This window comes from Idiotropiscis lumnitzeri, chromosome 21 (genome assembly GCF_059441095.1).
Source record: "Idiotropiscis lumnitzeri isolate Australia: NSW breed Sydney's pygmy pipehorse chromosome 21, RoL_Ilum_1.0, whole genome shotgun sequence".
Lineage (NCBI taxonomy): Eukaryota > Metazoa > Chordata > Actinopteri > Syngnathiformes > Syngnathidae > Idiotropiscis > Idiotropiscis lumnitzeri.
In genome coordinates, this window is record NC_142411.1 from 3,101,330 (window position 1) to 3,124,089 (window position 22,760).

General features: G+C 46.5%; 1 protein-coding gene across 1 annotated transcript in view; it reads right to left on the reverse strand.

Moving 5' to 3' along the window:
• Nucleotides 1-1,471: 1,471 nt before the first annotated feature.
• Nucleotides 1,472-22,760, reverse strand: part of nhsl1b (NHS-like 1b) — a 58,437-nt gene continuing 37,148 nt past the window's right edge. Inside the window, exons 4-10 of the mRNA XM_088286877.1 lie at nucleotides 15,884-16,036; nucleotides 14,278-14,399; nucleotides 13,112-13,295; nucleotides 11,817-11,948; nucleotides 7,158-10,196; nucleotides 6,011-6,146; nucleotides 1,472-3,022 (exon numbers count right to left, since the gene is read on the reverse strand). Coding sequence (XP_088143003.1) covers nucleotides 2,434-3,022; nucleotides 6,011-6,146; nucleotides 7,158-10,196; nucleotides 11,817-11,948; nucleotides 13,112-13,295; nucleotides 14,278-14,399; nucleotides 15,884-16,036 — 4,355 coding nt within the window. The 3' untranslated portion in view covers nucleotides 1,472-2,433. The remainder of the gene's footprint in view (nucleotides 3,023-6,010; nucleotides 6,147-7,157; nucleotides 10,197-11,816; nucleotides 11,949-13,111; nucleotides 13,296-14,277; nucleotides 14,400-15,883; nucleotides 16,037-22,760) is intronic.

Here is a 22,760-nt window from a genome sequence, read left to right on the forward strand (position 1 = left end):
ATACATGGTTGTTTAAAAAAAAAAAGCCTTACTATACATGATCGTCTTAGAGTTCGGGTGGATGCTCATGTCTAATTTAGTACTCTATTGTATAAATGAACTATATATATATATATATATATATATATATATATAGAAAGGGAAAAAGCCATACTATACATTTTAAAAAAAGCCTTACTATAATCTATATATTTAGTAAGTATATATATATATATATATATATATATATGTATATTATATATATATATATATATATATATATATAGAAAGGGAAAAAGCCATACTATACATTTTTAAAAAAGCCTTACTATAATCTATATATTTAGTAAGTATATATATATATATATATATATATATATATGTATATTATATATATACATATATATATATCATACTTTTTCTCCCTTTTTTTAATTTCATTTTTATTTTTTTTAATAACTTTGTTTTTTTTAACTTACTTTACATGGTCGTTTCTCCCCCCCAAAATGCCTCACTATACATGGTTGTTTAAAAAAAAGCCTTACTATACATGATCGTCTTATATATATATAAATATATAAAACATATTAATAAACTTTAGCATTAAACGCAAACGTAAGGAAAACTTCACATATAAAACATGTATTAAGGAATCTTTTCATTTTTTGTAATTAACGAATGTTAAATAAAGTTAAAAAAAGGAAAGAAAATAAAGAGCAGTTGGAAAGTGTTGCAGTTTACTTACTTGACCACTCGAGGGCAGCATTGTTATCGCGATGAAGCCTATTCTTGTTCATGGAAAACCTTGTGAGCATTTAGTCAATTTTTACTAGTGCCTTTGCTCAAACAGATTACTCTACTCTTCCGGCATTTTGGAAAACCTGCCAAAACTTTTAAGAAATACTCATAATAGCACTATATAAATATATATATATAAATATATATATATAGATAGATAGATATAGATATCATGTCGCAATGAGTATTTCAATAAAATTGTTAAACTTCATATATTTGAATTTGCAATTAGGGTGTTTAACAAAATTGATCAGAATGCTAGTTGTGTGTTATTTAATTATTTATGCTCTTTGTGGCAGGGCTCAGTTCACAGTAACGCTTTACTCATATATAATATATATCATCTCTTCTTTGCCTGTGTTCGTTGGATCAAAGGATCAAAATCTGCTGAGTCACTGTGACGCACTCAGCAGAAATTTGACACGTACCCACACGACTCGGTGTCATTGGCAGTGCTCGGCGCGGCGAAAGCTTGCTGCTGACGAGAATGACTTTAATGTCATTTAGTTGCGATCGAAAGCCCGTCCATTTTTGTAGCGGTTGTTGTCGTTTTCACTTTATTTTGCTGTGACTTGCGAGCAAAAATAATAATTAATATCTTATTATTAACATCATTTTAAAAGCAGAAAACATTTGACGTTAATCAAGATTTAGGACCACTCAGGAAGCAAACAAAACAAAAAAACAGCCCACATTTGACTTAAAACATTAATTTTCTATTTATTTACAAACGCAACAATATAAAAGAGTATCAGGATAAACTTTTGAAAGGGTCAACGACAGCTCGTGCGGTTTGTTGTTTGGCTTCTTTGGTAACCACGGTGACCACATGAAGAAGATCGGTCTGAAAACATCGAGCTTGTTCGGACAAAAACATTCTTTTCAACAAACGCACGTCAAATGAAGTCAACTGGACAACTATGCACAGTGCAAAATCTACAATTGAACAGATTTATGAGCCTACTGGAACGGAGATGATTGACTGGACAGCACGTTTGGAAAGTCACGACAACTTTCTTCAATCAACAGACAAGTTTCAACCCTCTGCAATCGAGCGCAAGCGTCTAATTTTAGAAATCTCAGCGCTTTTGATTTGTATCATTTTTTTCATCAAAGAAAATAGCATCGGATCGTGTAAAACAAAGTGTCATTACCATACGTAGTGGAGTAATTTTTTTTTTGTTAGGTGTGTGCCTTTAAGGGGCATGGCCAAGTGCGTGACATCACGAGCTGGAGTTTGGTTGCCTGAGTTGTGGCAGACAGCAGCTCGTCGTGAGTATTTTCATTTTGTATCTCTTTGTCGTGAGTATTTTTGTCTTCACTTCTGAAGCTCAAAATAAAAATTTTGGGCCAAGCAAAAAAGAGAAAAAACAAACAACAACGCAACGGTTCACAAGTTGAGAATTCTTCATTCTCAGCGGTAGACATTAGCTAATAGAGAACTTACACCAGCACCCCGCCGTCGATGAATGGTTGCCGCTCCAAAAAAATAAAAATTTAATACTAGCCTGAAATAAAACCACCGCTGGGCTTGTCTGTTAATTATTTCAGTATGCAGTGACTTTCCAAACATGTTGTTATAGCGACAGGATAAAGTACACCAAAAAAAAAAGAAGCCCCAAAAACCTCCTTTGGGTGTAGTCCGGCGACCGCGACTTAACTGGCGCTGTCGTCCGATAAAGTGCCGTTGGCATCGGCATACTCGCCGTCTCGCTCGCAGATGACCGTCATGGGGCTGCTGAGGATCCGACATCGGGCGTTGTATTTGCTGCTGGCGGCCGAAGGGGGCGTTCGCGATCGTCCGTACTTGAAGGCCGAGGATGCGGACGGCGACAGGGCGAGCGCTTCATAGCGGCTCCACTCTTCGGCGGCCCGTTTCCCTCGGCCCGACGAGGCGCGGGGGCTGTGGGGCGGCGAGGACAACGGCAGCGGCGAGTCCGGCAAAGCCGAGTCGGAGCGCGTGCGCTGCGAGCGGGGGTCGGTGGAGCGCAACATCTCGGCGGCGGACATCCGGAAGCTGCTCTCCGAGCGGCTGCCCTTCTTCAGGAGCAGCGCCTTGAAGGAGTCGCTGCTGGTGGTCGACTTGCGCAGGTGGCGCTGGATGGAGCCCGACGGGCGTGGTGACGGAGACGCTGCCGTCACGGGGGACCCGCAGGGGGGCGTCATGGGGGGCGACTGCGAGTGGCTCCCCGACCGGGGCTTGTCCTCTTCGGACTCTTTGCGACCCAGGACCTTCCGCTTGGACCTGTGAAGAGCCGACGCAGTCCCATCAAAAAAGAGCATTGTACTTTCTGCATTGTTGTGATGTTTTAACATGATAAATTATAAAGCAATCCCTCCCGGTTTAGGTCACTTCTAGAGCCCGATGGAGGTATGTTGTTGTTCTTTTGAAATATTTGGCTCTGCTCTTTCTTCCAATGGGTTCGCCACCCGAAGGAGGAGCCAGGATTTCGTTAGTGGCCAAGCTACGGCTGGTGGGCTATTGTTGTACCCGCGGAGCCTTGGTTGGACGTTTGCCGCTCTGGCGGCTTTTCATCCCAAAAGATTACATGGCAATCACTTTGGCCGGCATGCAGCAGCACTCAGCCTTGCGAGGCGCAATGCGGCGACGAGCGGCAAACACGGGATTAAGCGCTCGGGGCCAATCGGCCTTATTAATGTCAGTGGGTTCCGGGTGGGCCGCTAATCCGGAGGTAGCGGCAGTCGGCTAACATAACCAATAAGAAGGAATAATTACATGTGCCGTCATTTGGTAGGAAAGCAATGAGACACATCGGGACAAAGATGTATTTGCAATCTTTTTTTTTATTTTTTAAATTCATTTATTTTTTAATTCATTAATTTGACATTTTGTTGATTTATACATTCTACATATTAAAATTGTCAAATAAACCAATTTTACATATCCAGTGAAATTGATTTTATTTTTATAAAAGGACTGGTGATATCATTTATTATAAATAAAATACAAATCGAACTAAAAATAACTTTGAAATATCAATTTTTAAAATACAATTATTAAATAGTTAATTGTAAACTATAAAACCAAGTAAAAGTAAAAATGAACAATTGTATTTTTGTTTGGCTAATTTATTTCAACGAAAATACATGAAAAAAAATATTTACTCACACAGCTGCATTTTTAAAATTGTATTTAATATATTGTAAATGTTCAATTAAATCCTCTTAAAATTAATTGTTATACATATATATAATTTTTATAATAATAATAGATTGTTTACATATTTTATATCCACATTTCAATAAAAAACATTTCCTCATCTGTCGGTATTAAAAATGGAACCTGGGCCTTGAGTGCAACACTTTGCCCCATCCCACCCGTGGGTGAGCGCAACAAATGCAGATTGTGCTGCTGCTAAAGGCAGGAAAGAAGGCCGCAGTGAGACAAAATCCCTAATCCTCAGATTAGATCTCAGCGAGAGAGCGGGCGAGCGAGTGAGCGACTCGGTCTCGTACAGCAGCTGAAGGACACGCACGTACGCGTGAGGTCTGTTTTGCAAAGTACAATATGCGCTGGTGGCCTACATTCAACCTCGCGCTGGCGCCTCTCCTCGCCTGTCTTACATAAGCACGCCACGTTAGCATAGCGCCGCACGCGCTCACGCACCTGAATGCGTCAGAAAACGGGGGCGGGGTCATCATCACTAATTTTGCCAATATTTCCTCCGCCGAAGCCGTGATGCAATTCCATTCATTCCTTGTGACGGGAATCGGTCGCGTGATCGCATTTCATCCACCGATTGTTCCGATAATCGGTCAGGTGACAACCCGTCGAGTGGTTATTGACTCATTTACAGCTGTTGTTGTTTTTAATCTTGCCACTAAGTCACTGTCACTAAGTTGTTTTTTTTCCTGGTGAAAGAAAGTCAGTTGCTTCGATGCTCAGCTTGTCACCAAATGCATTAAAAAAAAAAAAAAAAAAAAAGAAAAAAATGTGCTCCAAACACTCCTGTCCTGTTGTGACCATCTTAAAAATCTCACAAGGCAATGAAATCCTGCCTTGAGAAGTCAAATTTCCGGCAGCCACGTGAGCATGAAAACTAAAGTGGCACGCCGCATAACAAATTTATGTGTAGCCCCCCCCTCTCCAGTCTCATTCTGAAGCGCATACGCAATGTATGTCAGAGAGAGAGAGAGAGAGAGCGAGCGAGCGAGAGACGACACACAAGCTGCCGGTTGTCTCTTTTTGCCTCTATCGAACCCAGATAAAGACCACCGGGCTGCCACTCGCTTTAATGGCGCCGCAGTCACTTTACGGAACGCTTACGCGTGTTGGCGCAATCGTTCTGGAAAAAGAATCTCATTGCGACAAGAAATAAATGAATCCGTTTTGTTGCGTTAGGTTCGGCTTCGGCTTTATGAAGTGCATTTTGAGTTGCTAACAGGTTGAACACTTTTGACATTTGCGCAATCACAACAACTTGACATTTGCGGCCTCAACACAAGTCACGAAATCAAAAAATCCGATCACCACATTTGTCACATTCTCTGTGCGAGCTTTTAATTGTCCAACTTAAAAAAGAAAAACTGACGTGCTTGGAATTTTGCTGGCGACCAGAAGAATGCAAACAAATCCACGGCTTTATCCCGTCAACTTTTCATCCAAAAATGAGATGAAAACATGCGGACGCCACTTTTGCATTTATTCCTTTGCGTTTCAAAAAGGGCATCGTACTACATTGCCATGTCGATTTGAATGGGATGAATTGTTGAGCCCTCCGGTGAGGAGGACGGAAGCGAGGGGGCGACGCGCGCGAGATGAACGACGGCCGCGCTGAAGGATGCCAGCGTGAATTGTCACCTTTTACATCACGATTGATGGCGCAATCGATTGTGCGATCAATCGCGAGGGAGCAGATGGAGCGTGCTCCCTCTCGAACCAACTTCAAACAATAAAATGGGCACCTTGAGACAGTTTTCTGTTTTTTTTTTTTTTTCAAGATACCAGCCGTTGTTCGAGAGCCAAAAATGTGACAGGCAGTGAACTCAGCTCACTTGAAAAATCTTTAAAGACGCTTCAAGATGTTAAATGCCACCCTCACTAAAACAAAAACGATACCATACACTGTGGACAGAAACGCGGCATGCATGTATTATTTATCGTCTGCGAAGAACAACTACGAATAAAGACAAGCATTGAAACGGACACCAAGTGGGACGTGACCTTCCCCCGAAACCGATGAAACGGAAATTGTCATCTTGCCGCTCGTACCTGTGTATGGCAGCGAAGAGGTCCTCGGTGGTCCGCGTGGGCGTGGGAGTGGGGGTGACCATGCTCCCCGTCTCCGGGGTCCCGTTGAGCGACGGCGCGGGCCACGTCTCGTCCGCGCTGGAGTCAAACACGTCACCTGCCGGGCGCACACACGCATGCCGAGTTACATCCCTCGTCCGTTATGGAGCGCTCCGTCCTTCCGAGCCGCCGGCTGCCAGCGCTCTCACTTTACACGCTCGCATCCGCTTCATCCCTCCATTGCCCCCCCCCCCCCCCCCCACTGATGCCAGGATGCCCCTCCCCCTTCGCTCACGACTCGAAAAGCTTCTCCCCTCGGACGCTAAACCAGATAGGGGGTGGAAGAGAGAGAGATCAAGCGGGACATAAAAAGAGCGGGAAATTGATTGGAGGGGAAAAATGCTGAGCGTCCTGGTGGTCTGGTTTGAAAATGACAGCAAAATGAGTAAAAAAAAACAAACAATTCACCTCCAATTTGCACATTTCGTAACCAGTTGAAAGATTCCAAACTGTTTATTCGTCCAAATCATCAAAAAAGCGAAACTCGCCTTCCACAGTCACTTGAAATCCGACAATAATAAACATTTTCCTTTTTGTTGAAGCCAAAGTTAAAAATCGCAACTCGTAAAAATTCCTCCACTGATTGTTCTGAGAAAATGTCAATTTCTTTCTTTTTACTCTGTTTTGCCCGGCAACAAAAAGGCGGCCGATCTCCGCCGGGACGTCGAAAGGGAATGCCGGGTCGAAAAGTTCGGAGCAGACGGCAGAGCGGAATGAGGCCGACATGGAAAATGGATTTGGGACTCGGGATGATTTCAGGTCCCCTGCAGTCCACGACGTGAACGACTACGTTGCCAAAAGGGAAAAGCGATGTGGCGGTGAAAAAGCTCAGCAGAGGATGCAGAATGCACGCTGCTGTGGTGCTGATAAGCAGCGTCCGCCGCTCTACTTCTTAAAGCTCCGAGGCGGCTGGCTTTAAGCGGGCCTCGCTTTGCTTTGGCGAGGCCAATAAATTTCACGCCGACTCCTCGTTCTGGGTTCGCGTCAACTGGCTTAAACTAATGAGACCACCGCCATCTGCATTTCGAAGTTATTGAGAATCACCAAAAAAAAAAAAAAAAAGACAAACCTGCGTCGTCGGAGCCCGCCGTACTGCTCGTGCCGTCTTCGTCCTCGTCGTTGCGGGCATCTCCGTTCCGGAAGGCTTCCCGGACCAAGTTGGCCGAGACGGGACACTCATCCTGGATTTCCGTGGACGTCTCTGAACTTTGTTTCTCTTGCGCTTGTGTCTCCTCTTCCGACCGCTCTTGTGATTGCGACATTCCGTCCGTGTGGTCACACGGAGACAGGATGGCTTCCTGGACCGGTTGGGGGCTCAGTGGCAGGACAAAAGAGATTTTGGGTTTCTTGGCGATGACGGGGGGCTTCTGTTTGACAGGGGAGCTGCTGTCGCTCGGCAACGCTTTCCGCCCTTCTATTCCCTTGAGAACAAGGCAACTCTGCTCTTCAGGTTTCCCGTTGAAAGCGGGACCATCCGGTTTGTCATGTTCAACGGCGCACTCCAAAGAAAGCTCCTCCGGGAGCTTCGACACCGGCGACGGAGCAAAATGTGAGCTGCGGTTGGGCTGCTCCTCCGAGTCCAGGTTGATCGCCATCTCCTCCGTCCGTCGGACTGAGCGCAGCCGAACGCTCTGCAGGGCGAACGGCGTGATGAGGAGCTCGGGTGACTTTGTGGGACTGTTCGGAACCGTGGCTTTGGGCGCCGACATCACAGGAGACTTGGAGGAAGAGATGTTGATGGACGCAGGCAGCGGAGGAGGTGGCGGAGGCATCGTGAGGGACACGGGAGGAGGAGGAGGTGGCGGCGGAGGACTAAAGCTCCCGTTGAGGGACGAAGGAGGGCGGAACAGCGTTTCGGGCGAGGGTGGCGGTGGGAACTCCGGGGACGTGGAGCATCCCGGGGGAGGGCTCTGTGTTTGCGGCATGTTTGGCGGCAGAGGCTCTCCATTCACGTTGGGGGACAGAGACGGACTGAATGGCGGCGGCGGGCCGAGAGGTGTTGTTGGAGGCGAGGACGAGGTCACGGGTAGGGGCGGCTGGGCGGAAGGTCCGCAGCTCTTGAGAGAGTCTGAGGTATTGGACGAGAGGGAGGTGGAGGAAGACGACATGGAAAGTGATGAGAGCAGAGAGGATTTCCTCTCGGGGACTTTGGGCCTGGGGCGGCTTCCTGAGGGAGACATGGACCGGATCCCAGACGGGACCGGGGTTCCGGCGGTGGGCGTGTTTGACTGGCTGGAGTAGCCGCTGGAGGGCGAAGTCAGTCTGTGCACTCGTTCCGGGGAGGTGGTTTTGGGTTTCACTGCCACAATTTCCTCCTGAACCGGAGTTCCCGGGTTCTCGTTGTTAACGTGCACGTCGCTTCCGTTTTGCTCATCTCCTGGCTGAGGTCCGGTTGACGCGCTGTCTGCGGCGTGAGCCACGGGAGTCTGTGCGCTCTGGTCACCATGGTTACGAGGGTACTCCATGTAGTAGCCCCAGGAGTCGGCGTAGTCGGATCGTAAGCTGCTGGTATCGCTGTGAGTCGGCGTCACGTGGCAAAGCGAGTAGGCATTGGACACGCCGTTGGCGCTCGTGGCAAGTGACGTCGCTGAGCTCCCGGCGCTCACGCTACTCTGACTGCGTGGACGCAGCACCCAAGGGTCTTCGTAGTCGCTGCTGGGACTGTGCGAGGGCGACGACGGGGAGGCGCCCTTGCCTTTGCCGGGCCTCAGCCCCAGCTGGAGGCTCTGCTGCAGCGTGGCAATCAGACTCTCGTTTAGCGCGCCGTTGTTGGGCTCGCTTGCGGCACCGATGGCGCTCACGCCTCCAAGGGGCTTCTTGGGACCAGGCTTCCTTCTCAGGGAGTCTGTGCGAGTCGGGGGCAGCGGGGGCTTCTTCGACTTCCGCAGGGAAATGCTGCGAGAGAGCGAGCGATCGCTGTACAAGCTTCCGTACTCGTCCTGAGCGGCCATCTCGCGACACTCGTACATGCTGTGCCTGGTTGCCCGCCCGGCGGCCGCCCCGTGGCCGCGTGAGCGCAGACCCGAGTCCAGGTGCATGGAGGTGTAATATCCGTCATTGTCTTGGGAGTAGAGCGAGCTGGAATCCGTGGTCGTCCGGGATGACGCCTCCAGGCTGGTGTACAGCTGGTTGATGGGGGTGGAGGTGCTGGAGGTCAGAGTCCGGTGCGGGACCGCCACGTTTTCCGGCGTGTCGTAGATCCACTGATCATCTGTCTGACACGACGGCGGCGTGGGCGCCAAGGTGCTGTGACTGTGCACGCTGCTGTCCGAGTGTCCCGACTCGCCGGCGGGCGCTCCCGCCACCCGACTCGCATCAAGTGGCGCGTGAGTGGGCATAGAAGTGGCCAACGCCGGACAAGTGGAGCTGTGAGTGAAAGCGGGGACGACGAGGGGGTCGGCGTGGGAGGCCAGACTAAGAGACCGTGCCGCGGAGAAGGCAGAGGTCTGCGGGTGGGAATGCTGTCCCGAGGTGGTGAGAGCAACAACTTCGGCTGAATTGGACAGCGTGGCGTTGGGGATGAGCGACGTGGAATAGGCTGCGTGTGGCGACACCACGCAGGCCGGACCCCCGGCCCACTCGCTGGATCGCGTCCGCTTCACCTCCTGGGACCGTGGCCTGGGCAGGGTGCCCGTCCTCGGGGCGTTCCTCATGTGCACCGCCGTGTCGTCCACCTGGAGCTTTCCGATCTGCCTCTGTGGAGCGCCGCCATCTTGCGCCTTGATCGGGGTGCTGCTGTAGATGGGGTCCGCGCTGAGGGACACCCTGGCGCCTTGGCGGGGGAGACTGTTGAAGCGCGACAGGTCCCCGTTCCGCTGACGGGGCAGCATCAGTATGCCGGAGCTGTCACTACTGCAGACGGATATACTTCCAGCGGAGGAGGACGTGGAGAGGCCGGCCATCTGAGCTGCGATTCCCTGTCCTCTCTGAGCGCGGATTCGCCTCATGGACGGCGGGACGACCTTAACTTCTTCTGTCTGGCAGCTGGAATCGCGGGTGCGGGAGCGGCGGAGCGCCGAGTTGACACTCCCCACCCGGCCCAGTGTGGAGTATTGTCCGGGGATGAACATGGAATGCGGTCGTAGCTCTCCGCCACGTCCTTTCGCAGCTGTCAGGGGAAGAGAATAACGATCAGCTTGATGAAAATCCTGAATATAGTGAACCTCCTTTAGTTGTGGCATATTTTACAGAACCACATGAATAGGTGTAAATCCACGATATTAAAAAAACAATAAAAACACTTTTCAAACACATTGTAAATATATCTTACCACTAGATGGCAGTAATGCTTAATGCACGGCATTCCATCCCACTATTGTGCACATATAATTAATTTCATATTTTTTCCCAAAGCAAAACTTTTTGGTCTGTCCCCACATCGTTTTTTATTTTTACGCATTATTAACCAATTTAACGTGTTGAAAATATCAGTTAAACCGGGAACTGTGCAGCATGTTGTCGCCTCGAGATTGAAATGAATCATATTGGATGTGAGCGCGAATAGCAACATAGCCGGAGGGAACGCAATATTCCACGACCAGTGCCGACGAGCTAATTAATTAGATTTGCTGCAAATTGTCATGTGTTGATGACTTCTGGTTTTGCTCGTTAAGCAGGGAAGGAAATGAGAGGAGACGTGTGGGACTCCTTAATAAGTTTAGCCTTCATCTATTAGTCAACAAGCCGTCAGCGTGCATCTACAGGTACATGCGTGCACACCACTTAGGTGGTCATGCGAGGAGCACAACATGCAGGCGGTACAACGGACACGCAAAGAAAGCAACATTTCTTTTTTTTTTTTTTAGAGGAGGTGATACTCGCCTTGCGCGACACGCATGAAATGCAACGCCGGCTTGCTAAAAGCCGGCGTGGCGCTGGAGCTGCTGCGTTAGATTAAACTGCCGCACAGCAAGAGAGAGCGAGAGAGAGAGAAAGAGAGAGAGAGAGAGAGAGCGCGAACGAGACAGGGATGAATTGACGGGACAATTACCGGCGCCATTCAGAGGCTAACAAGACTCGTGTGCCCATCGGCTGGCACGATGCTATCGCAAAGAGGAATGACTTTCCCCTTTAGCGCTACGGACCGGCCTGCTGCACACGCAGGGGGGAAATAAATAATCATTAAGCATGCGACATTCAGCTGCACTTTATGGTGAGGGAGGGGGGGGGGGGTCGGTGAGGCTGTAAAATCTTTATTTGGGAGGATCACTTGAGTACAAATAGGACCACAAAATGTCCCATTAGACTTCCTCCAATTATTGATGATGCAGTGAGCACAAGTAACTAGGTTAGTACATTAAAGGGAATTAAATAATAAAAACTAAGCGTTAAATATCGGTTAAATCAGATGAGTTGTCTTCACAAACACTCAAAACAGCAAAAACGAACACAAAAACTAAGAAAACTCAACTCAAGCGAAGCATTTTCACAGATTGATCTGTTTTAAAACTCACTAAAACTAAGTGTCGTTGAAAAATAAAAAGTCACAATGGACTAAAAACAAAAAGTGGAAAAAAATTCCCAACGAGTAGCGAACCTTTTTATCTACATAAAAGCATCAATTGGGCCTATCAAAATGTCGACGAGGGTTAACGAGTAAACTGTTGCCTGATATAAACAGCGAGGACTTAATCCAACACTTTTTTTTTTATTTGCATATTTTGAGGAGGGGTGAGTGTAGTTCACACGTGATGTCAGCAGAGGGCAGCATTCACACGGTGACGCGTACCTAGCTCCAGGTCGACGTTGTTGGGCAGGCCCGATATGGTCTTTCTGCGTTTGACCTTCTTGGGCCGGCGTGACACCGTGTCCGTGCTAACCAGGGAGCGCCGGACACTCGCCTGCCGGTCAAACACGGCGCCTTGGGAACACGCGCGCACACACAGGCAAGACAAGACAAGTGGCAAACAGTTAGTGGAGGGCACATGCAGGGGGGGCAAAAGTGTGCAAACGTGCGTGAGTGTGTGAATGTCACCAAAAAAAAAAAACGAACATTTTCTCACTTCTCATGTGGCGCAAATTGTGGAGGAGATTTGAAGACGCCACAAGAGGAAGAGGAGAAGATGTTGCTTTTTTTTTGCGTGAGTTTGCGTTCATGTTAACAGTAAATGGAAGAAAACATGCACGGGAAAGACTAACGGGCCAAATGGTTTGTTGCGTGTATGTAAGAAAAGAGGGGAAATAACCAGACGTTTGTTAGTATTTGTTTTATTTTCTTAAGTAATTTTAACATTATTGAGTAAATATTGATTTTTAAAAGTTTTTGATTTGTGGAATATTTCTTGTTACAAGGGACAACATCAAATTTTTAGGTGTCCCAAAATTAATTTTTGATGCTGATTTCAAAAATGTGTTTACTTTTTTTTCTCGCACATTTTATTTTTGAAGTTTGGCTTAAAAAAGCTTGTGCAATACGGATTTAGCAATGTGTTGTATGAGAAACGTACTGAATCCTTAATTAAAAATATATTACTAAATATATTGCTAAATGACATTTGTTATAATTGTAAATTCTTCTGAAACCTGAATTTAGAATCGCCAAAAAAACATTCATTCAGAAAAGTTGCATTTCTGATTGTTGACCAGTTATTTTCGTATAAAATATTTCATATTTTATTTTTCAAAAAAATATTTATTTTTTCCTAGCTTTATAATTTTGCCAAATATTTGTAATACAGTTCTAATGTTTTATTGTAATTCTTAATTTGCAGTTTCATTTGTTTTTTAGATTTAATAATTTTTTAAAGATTTTTTTAAATCTATTGAAATATTTCTTACTTTATTTTAAGCTGATTTTTTTATATGACTTTAAAGTTGACATTTTGCATTTTTTTAAAAAAAATATTTTTGTGGATGTTTTTATCGTATTTTTGTACTTAATTTTTCCACTATTATTTGACTTTTTTTTTTTGCATGTTTAGTAAAAAATATAAATATATATTTTTAAATGGAATGGTTTTATGTATAAAGTGGTTGTCATTGTTCATCGTTTACGCGCTTTGCGTGGCAAGTCCCTGGGGGTACCTGTGACGTTGATGGCGACAATGTCCGTGGGCACGGCCTGCGCCGTCTGCCTCATCCTCTCCTCCGGGGTGGGCAGCATGGCGGCTTTGGTCACGTCGGCCTCCGAGACGTCGCCTTTGTCGCTGGGCGTCTGCGGCCTCATGGACAGCTGCGACTCGTCGTCCTCCGCCGACGACGCCAGCGACTGACGGACGGAGACGGCAATTATTCTTTTTAGCGAATAATGTTGGGTTGATTCCAGGAGTAACAAATATCCTTTTTTGCATGCTACTAACAACAAAAGTAAATATTTATATACATTTATGAATGCAATACTTTTCCATTCAATTACCCTTCATTAAGGATGGACGTGCCGTTCATTAAAAAAGAAACAAAAAAACTACCCATCACAGTGCACGCTGTCCTCCAAGTTCTCGCCGTCATAAAATGAATCATGTTTGTTTAAACCCGTAAATCCACCGCGTTTGTCCGCCGTCCGAACATCTTCACGTTGACGGAAGAACACCTTGCGAGTCTTCCCGGACATGAGAGCGAGTAGAGGTGCTTGTTGCTTGTACATTCATGCAGGGATGGGAAATGGAGGAGCAGGAAAACATTTTTGGGTTGGGGTGCGTCAACGCTGGTAGTGGGATTGTCGTTTGGAAGCGGCTGTCAGCTAACGTTAGTTTCACGTTGACGGCGCAAGGCCGAGGAGAGAGATGGGAGGAGAAGGAGGGCTAACGAGAGCTCACTTTGGAGAGTGGGTGGGGGGGGGGCTGTGAAGGTCAAGAGTGCAAAATGAGCAGAATAAATGGAGGGGAGGAACAAAACATGTCGTAATGATGATGATGACAGTGGAGAGGCTTTGAGGACCTCTGGAGCTCACTTGGAAATAGTTTTTTTTTGTGAATAAGGCACACATTGTAGCAATATTTATGTGTGTAAGTTTTGATATGAAAAAAAATATGTTCCACTTGTGGGCAGCATAGAGCATCCATTTCTGAGTTTGAATCACATACACAACATACATGCGTCGAATAACTGAAGAGTTCACGACGAGGCCTGCGATTAAGGTGGACGTTCCATTTACGGCCACTAGAGGGCAGGCAAGAACTGTCTTACAGAGTTTCCGTTGCGCTGACCCAGCGCAAGGAGGTCATCCAAATAGACTTGACATGAACATTCACCTTCTTTTCATCGTCGTCGTCCTCGTGGAGGCTGTTGTCCGACTGCGGCGTGTCGGAGAAGATGGGCCCCTGCGAGTAGTACTGAGAGCTGCGGAAGCCATCTTTCCTCAACTTGTCACATTCTGGGAGGGCGAAGGCACAAACATTTTACTAGATGCTCATGTCACACTTCAGAAAAAAAAAAAAAAAAATTTCAAGTGACTAAATAACTTGGTGAGAATACATTTGAGCCTGCTTATTGTTCCACATGGCCTCCATATGGAATGGGGCAAAGTCCACCTGGCATCTTCACTGGTATTCAGTAATGCCGGGACGCGGGTGCGACCTTACCCGAAAGCAATTGTCATCCACACTTACTTTATTAGTGCCCTAAAGCAGATGGATCAATAACTCATCAACTCGTCACAGGCGATAGGGAGCACGCCAACAAGGTCAGCCAGTTGCGCAACACTCACCCCGCTGGAGTCAATTTGCGCCATGTATTGCGCAACAGCCACTGTGGCTTCACGCATTGAGATAATTAGAATTTGACATTGCAACTGGAAAACCTTCAGAAAGGAGGATCAAAACAATTCATCCATGAATCAAATTTCACACTTCAAATGCGTCTCTACAATGGTGCGAATCGTTTTGCCATAATCGAAACCCAACATATTGTGACAATACAGCGTGTGATCGCCCCGCGTCGTTTGTCACACAACTAGAAATAAAGCTAAATTTTTGGCTACGGTTTTTCAGATCAAGTTAATGTGACATTTGTACAAAAACTAGGAAAATGGACGTGTGAGTGTGTTTGTTTGTTTGTATGCTCCACCCTGGACTTTCTGGGAGTACACACACACACACACATCCCAGGTGCTGTCATGTGACACCTGTTGCCCCCCCTGCCGCTGTGGGGTCTCACTTGATCCCAAACGCCAGGTGGCCTTCACATACACGTCAATATTGCAAAGGCCCTCACAATGTGTGTGTGCATCAGCTTCCAGCTCACCCTTTTATCTACTGCTTCACAAGGCCACTGGAGTGTGTGCGTGTGTGTGTGTGTGTGCGTAGTGACGCCGGTGTTTGTTTGACAAGAGGGCTGGGAAGAGCTTGCCGTTTGTTTACAGGAGAAAGGATCTCACGCATTTGTGTTTTACACCGAAAAAAAAAACACAAATTGCGCAATTTTCTCACGCTGCTGTCGACAAACATGTCGGTCGTGCGTGCGTCCCAGCAGAATGATAAATGGCGGGATTGTGTGTTAATTTTTACTGTTAGTTCTCATGTGACAAAAAAAATAATTCATCGTAACAAAAAATTACTTTTTTTTTCGAATAAAAATGAATAGAACAAATCTGTACTATTGCAAAAAAAAGTGTTACCCATAACAAATTTGTAAATTACAAGAATGAAGAAAAAGAGCAAGATCCAAAAATAGAAAAGAAATATGTGTAAGGGGGGAATCATAATTCCGGTTGTTATTATTTAAAAAAGATTCCCGATTATTTTAAAAATGTTCTATTTCTATTATTTTTTTTAATCCTTGGTCAAAAATAGGTCAAATTGTTGAAGCGTGAGCTTATCACGAGCGCGGTGAAGCAGAAGTTGAGAAGTTGAGAGTTACCTCGCAGGGCGCTCTTCAGGTTGACTTTGGCCTGACGGTGGAGGTCCTCCACGCAAGGCGGCCTGCTGCCCGGCAGGAACACGTTCTCCTGCTCGTGCCACGGCGCCGTGTAGTGGACAGTCCACTTGCTCTCCTCATCCAGATTAGACACGGCTGTCGGGACAAAACGCAGTTTTGCCGTAAGAAAACTTCCGCGGCTCGTCGGCCATCGCCGACTTGAACGTTGCCTGAGAAAGGCGTGTTTGTTAGCGGCAAGGGAGGACGGGGAGACTGACACTTATCGGAGACGTCACACCTTCTGACCGAGCAGCTGATTGCCAAGTAGTTCTTCAAACTGGTCCATCCAGTTTGATATTAAATTTGATATTCACACACATAAAAATGGAACCAGGCGGTAAACGAATCCCACACCAGGTTGATCGACACCTACCAAGTGAGCGTACCCAAGCCAAAGTGGGAGATCCCGGCTGCAGGATTAACTCCATTTGGGGAACCCAAGTCAAAACTGGACCACTTCGTCTGTGCCTCCAAACAACTGGTGTGGGTGTGTGAGGAAAAGGCGGCAGAGGAGTGTGTGTGGCCGAGCTTTTTCACAGGTGCTAATGAGGCCTGCTAGGATGCGTGGGGTGTGTGTGTGTGTGTGTGTGTGTGTGTGTCGGGGGAGAGGCCTTTACGACTGCAAATTGGTCGACAACGCGGGAGCGCTTTGATGTCCTGGTTTGGAACATCTTAAAGTAGCACATATTTAAGAAAATAAATAAATAAATAAAATCTGACGAGGATCACTCGGAGTTGGTGCGGTGCTCCAGGTAACCCTTCCCCCCACGAGCCCTCCAAAAACACACACACACACACACGCAAGACATGCGGAGCGTCGGCACAAAGCTCGTATTGTGTCTCTGCGTCAGGCCTTTCAGCGACACAATACGCACCACAGCCAGCCTCTGGAGGACCGAGGCGCGAGGGAAGGCGAGACGCGTTCACCACACCTCTTCAAGCCTGCTTGTCGTTTGCATTCAAATTAAAAACAAAAAAAAACAACTAACAAATGACACAATCAACGAGTTTGCTGGCTTAAGAAGTTTGTTAAGATGCGCTCCGTCCACGTTAGGGCACAACTCCTTCGGAAGGAAGCTCAAAGCGTCACTGGCGTGGAAAGGGGAGTCCAGAACATTCAGAGAGAGAATCGCTCATCCGGTAAAAGATTGACAAAATATATATCTTTTCGGAATTCCACAATTTCTCGTCGTTCCAACTTTATTCCCACAAAAGTCCGCCTTCTCCTCGACAAATGACATTCAGCAAATGTTTACTTTATTCTCTTAACATCACATCGTAACTTTTTCAAGGCAATTCAACGGATATAAATTTCTGTCACATGACAGCTAAACTCGGTCCTCATCACACGTCAACTTTTTGCTGGCCCCGAAAAAAGTCAGCGATGCGGAATTTGACACCTCACCGCTGTCAACTTTATGGTGCCATGAATGATTTTTCTAACTTCGCCCTGCTGTCGCACCCGAAACGAAACTTGCCTCCCACGGCGCTTGAGTCATCATAAATTTCTTCCTTCCTCGGACTGACCAAAGTGAACCATTAACTACACGCCGCAGACAAGGTGCTGAGCAAAGTGCAGGCCGGTGCGGCATGCGAGCTAATAATCGACAACACGGCTTCGGGGCTATAAATAGGCCTCCGATTAAATCCGCCACCAGCGGCTTGGAACTCGGCTGAGCATCCATCCACACGTGCGTCAAGTGTCCACTTAATACTGCTCACTCTCTTCGGACCGCATAAATCTTCAATATCATCATCATAATATTTATACAATATTACGCTAGCGTGCACATTAAAAATTGTTGAAAGTGAAAACGGAAATGTAGGTTGAAGTTTGCTCACTTTTAATGTTGGAACTGCTCCAAATGCAGATAAGTTTTGCGATGTGATGAAAACACACCAATGTCACAAGAAAAACAACAAAAATAGGACCAGAATGAAGTACTTTTGCGATGGTATGCAGTGAGAATAAAGCTGTAGTTTTGCATGTATAGTTTTGTAAAAAGAAAAACTATAAAAAAAAATTCTTACAGAATTACCTAAGATCTTAGTTACGAGAATTAAGTCACATTATTAAAAATAAATATTTCAAGCAAAAAAAAAAAATGGCGTAACACTTGTAAACTAAAATTGCAATATGACAAGGATGAAATCAAATAAATGCCAAAAAAAAAAAAAGAAAAAGTCAATGCAACCAGAATAAAGTTGCAATATTGCCTGAGGGAAAAAAAATCAAATCAAATAAAAACTCTTCACGTTACCTTTGCTTTTGAAGTACTTAATGAGCGACTTGAGCGAGGTCCCGATGAACACCATGACGCCACAATTAGGATAAAATCCAAAACAGAAAGAAAAGACGCACGCTCAGCGCTCACATTATCGCTCCGCGCGAGTGTCCGCTGCTGACAATCCGACTCCGACTCTCGAGCTCACTCTCTCTCTCTTTCTCTCTCGCCCCCCCCCTAGCGCCGCCGCCATCGCCAGCATCACTCCACCCCGAGGCGGTCCGGTCCCCGGACACACACACACACACACACACACACCCCGGTGGGAGGGGCATGGGACCGGCCCCTCTGTTCTGCTAATGCATTTTGGTTACCAAGGAGTCCGAGCAGCAACTCCCACTCATCTCGTCCGCCAACATCGTCAACGCCAATGCGTCGAAATAATCCCGCAGCCAGACCGATTTGTGAAGCTGATAATGACGATGATGATCAAAAATTGACCGTAAGAGCCTTCCAGGCAATCCTAAAAGAAAAAAAAAAAAAGACGACTAGATCTAAACGAGCTTAAAAGTAAAAAATTACATTGCTTCTTGCAACCTTTTTTGTGGGTTTACTCATCAGAATCAGAATCCGAAATCCCTTTATTGTCATTGTACTCAATTTTGCGTTGCTTATCGAAACTGGTGTCGGGGACAGATTTACATTTTTTTGGCGGTGATGCAAAAATTCACAAACTGACAGTCACTTCAAACCAAAACGGCCAACTTCCTGTGTCTTTTCAAAGTGACTTCTTGAGACTCATGTTGCTATTTAAACTGGGGCTGAGTTTTCCCCCCCCAAAAAAACTGGAGGCGTTACAATCAAGCAGCCAAACCCTGAAAATGTCGATTTGCGTATTTGGCTTCAGAATAGTATTCCACGCTCGCCACTTTGTTTGTGGGAGCCGCATGAATGTGGATCACGTGCAAGTCTCCCATTGTAAAAACCTCCACAGCCCCTCCTCCTGCCAGCGGATTTCTTTTCAAGCCAAATGGTAGGAGACTGTTGTCTGGTTGGAGGGGGAGAGGGTGGGGTGGAGGGTGTCGGGTCAGGGCCAGGCTGGGCTCGCGCAACAAGAGCTTGAATGGCTCTGCAAATGATCCTTGAAGTTGTGGCCCTCCACTCGCCCTCCCCCTGCCTTTGAACATGTCGCCCTTTCAGCGCACAGAACCCGTTTGGTATGATTGCTTGCCAGACATTTTGTCCTGTTGACAAGAACTCGATTAACTGTCCGATACCAAATTTTTTTTTTCCAGACGGATACCAGCACGAGTCCAACCGCTGTAGTGTAGCGCCAACTACGGGGAAGGAGGATTTACTCCATGTCAGCTTTTTTGGGCCTGAACGCTTAGCGGCTTCTGTCAGCAGCCTTCATGAGTACATAATACCGGTATTGGACCGATACCGATACCTGGTAACGATACTCGGCCATTCCTAATTCCAAGACACTTTTAAAATCAATGTTTATGCCATCATTTTTAACAGTGCTTGACTAATGACTTGTTTCTTTTTTCCCTTATTATTTCAATTAAACGAAATAATAACACCATATATTTGGTCTGGCCTCCCATGCGGAGGTACGACAAATCCTGTGGCATGTGTTTTGGTTGGCTGGCTTGTGCGCGGCACGTGTACAGTATTAGGAGCAGTCATTAGAGAGCCTATTGTTCACTCTCGCACTTACACACACCCGCACACACGCATATACAAAGACACAGAAAGGTCAACCACTTCACGCCCAAATGTAGGCCACCTCCAGGATTATACACATGTGCCCGGTCAGCAGTTTGTCATCTTCACATGCAAAACACACAACATTTATTGATTTTTATGTCGTTAGCCCAATCAAACGTCTCTTGTCGACGTGCCTGAAGTCCAACAATGCAGGATTTGAGCAACAGCTACGTGCGGGGTTTCTAACTTTAGTCACTAATATTTTTTTTTCAGTTGCATAATAGTTAGGAATGATCAAATGAAAGGGGCAGTATAATAGAAACAGATTGTCTGAGTACACATTGAGACGCTTCAGTAGGCTGCAGTAATAAGAATAATTTTCCACAAACGACAAATACGGTCGGATCAGCTTGAATTAATGATCATCATTACCGTTGGAACGGTCGCGTAACGGCCCACGGGCGACATCATCGTTTTGTCTTTCGGCGAGACAACATCAGACGGAGAAGCAACAAGGAGAGCTGGCGTAAATTATTGAGCGATTTCGCAGCGCTATTCGCTGTGATGACGACGGAATTTGCATCGCGAGGCCAGATCAATCCGCAAAGTGTGGCTGGCTTTGATTTTTTTTCTAATTGGATTGAAGCGAACCGAGCTAAGCCGAGCCCCTAAAAACCTCTCAACTGGACCTGATCCGCTAATGTTAAAGCTTGCAACCTTCGTCCTTCCAACAAATTGTTCTTCTTCTTCTTTCTCCGACGCATTGGGTGCATTGATTTTCTCTCAAATTCCCCCCTTCCTCAAGTCTGCCTTTTTTTTGTTTCATTTGAGGATTGTCTGGCTCCGGCACTTTGCCAGTCTGCCGGCTGGAAATAAGCTGAGGCTAAAAAGGAGCAGGTACTTTGTCAGGCACGTGTGGACACTTTGCACGTCCGTATGTTTCCAAGTAGTTCAAAGCGATCACGTGATGGAGTCGAAAGACGTGTTTTAGTGCTCTCGAGTGCTTTTCAGCGGGTGTGCAGACTGAATAAAAATGGGCGCCGGGGGCGTCATTTTCCAAAACTGACGTTTTTTTTTATGACGGATTGTTGAGTAAATTACACAATACAAGATAATACTCAAAGTACTCCAGAAAGCCACTCGCCTATTTGCAACACCCTGGCTTCTCCTGCAAGTCCAAAATGAAGCCCTTCTCTGTAAAAAGATATTTATTATTCAGAAGGGCCGCGATAACTCCCTCGTCCCGTCTTCTATGGCAATGCGATGAATGAAAGCGAAGCCTCGAGGGGGGGAGGGGAGGGGCATAGGGAACCCGATCGCTTTGGTTCTCGTATGATGAATAATCTATTGGCTGTTGCTGGGCAAACGCAAGGCTGATTGCTTGTGAATCAGCTTGCAAAAGCAACGCTAGGCCCGACGCTAATTAACAAGTCGTGATGCGTGACGTCGCAAAAAGTTGACATACTCCGGGAGGTCCGTCGTGACCGTTTCGAAGTCGCTATGCTCAGTTTGTGCCTCACGCCATCCCCCCCCACTCCCCGTTGAAATGAATTAGCATTCAGCAAGCAAACTACAACTCGTGTATTTCTCTTTGTTTTCATACTGAAAAGCAAAAGGGGGGTGAAAGTTGACCTGAGTCCTAAATAAACAGCCACTCTCACCCGACCGAGCACATCAGACACACACAGAAGGCCAACAAGTGGCGGCGGGCGAGGCTGAGTCAACAACCCGTAATGACGCTGTTAATGATTCTAACATGGGGTAAAGTTCCCGGCCAATGCACATTCACAGCCCCGCCCCTTTCCCCATCCACCATCCTCCTCCTCTTCGGAGTGACCTTTTTCTGACACCCAAAAACTCTCCCGCTGTGTGTGCGGTCAGACGTTGCGTCTGTAACACACTGTGGATGTCTGGTGTGCTGCAAGCGGTGGTGCCGTCCCGGACAGATTGCGTTTTATTCACACGAGGTGCTGCTAGCGACATCAAACACTCCCTCCGCCCCAGCCAGCGGGATGAGGGACAATGCGACAGATTGTATCGAGAGCAAACTCGAGAAGGACAAAAAGAAAACAGACGGGCTGCAAAATTGTCACTTTGACGTGGAGGAGGCCGTTTTTTGCTGCGCGGCATCGAATGGCGATAAAGGCTTGAAGCGAGAGAAGTGCACGGAAGACACGATGTAGGACAGGTGGGAGACAGATAAATGAGAGTGTCGATACACACAACAAGGTGAGGCGCCATCCAGACAGATACCCCCGCAAAGACTCTGAGGAGTTGGCGGTCACGCCTAATTGTCTTTGCCCCTGCGTCCGACCCGGCCGCTCTCAAGGGAGCCGCTTTGAAATTTAAGCTTCCTGATAGTCAGCCCACCTGTTACGTTTCTTTATTACGGCAAATATGTCCACGCGTTCACGTGACCTGCTGCATGGCTAACCACAAAAATGTGTCATCTGTCATGCTGCCGCCCTGGTGGCCATTTCGAGTATAGCATTTTTTTTAGCACGTTACCTTACAAGAGGCAACTCAATGTGCTTCACAAAAGCAAAGACACAACACCAACAAGTATTTACGCGAAACAACAGTTAACACTCAAAAGCAAATCAGAGAAAAGCGAAATAGCTTACAAAATGTACTAAAAGAAGAATAAATGAGATTTAAAAATGTTTAGAGGACCTTAATCAAAGGTATGAGAACGGAGCAAAGTTTTTATTAACCTGGACTTAAAAGCATTTACACTCAGGGCTGACTTCACTTCTGTTGGCATCTTATTCCATTTGTGTGCAGCATAACGGCTAAATGCAGCTTCACCAAGTTTACTTTAAACTCTGGCCTCCACTAACTGAGCCAAGTCTGCGGACCTCAGAGCTCAAATAGGTTCATAT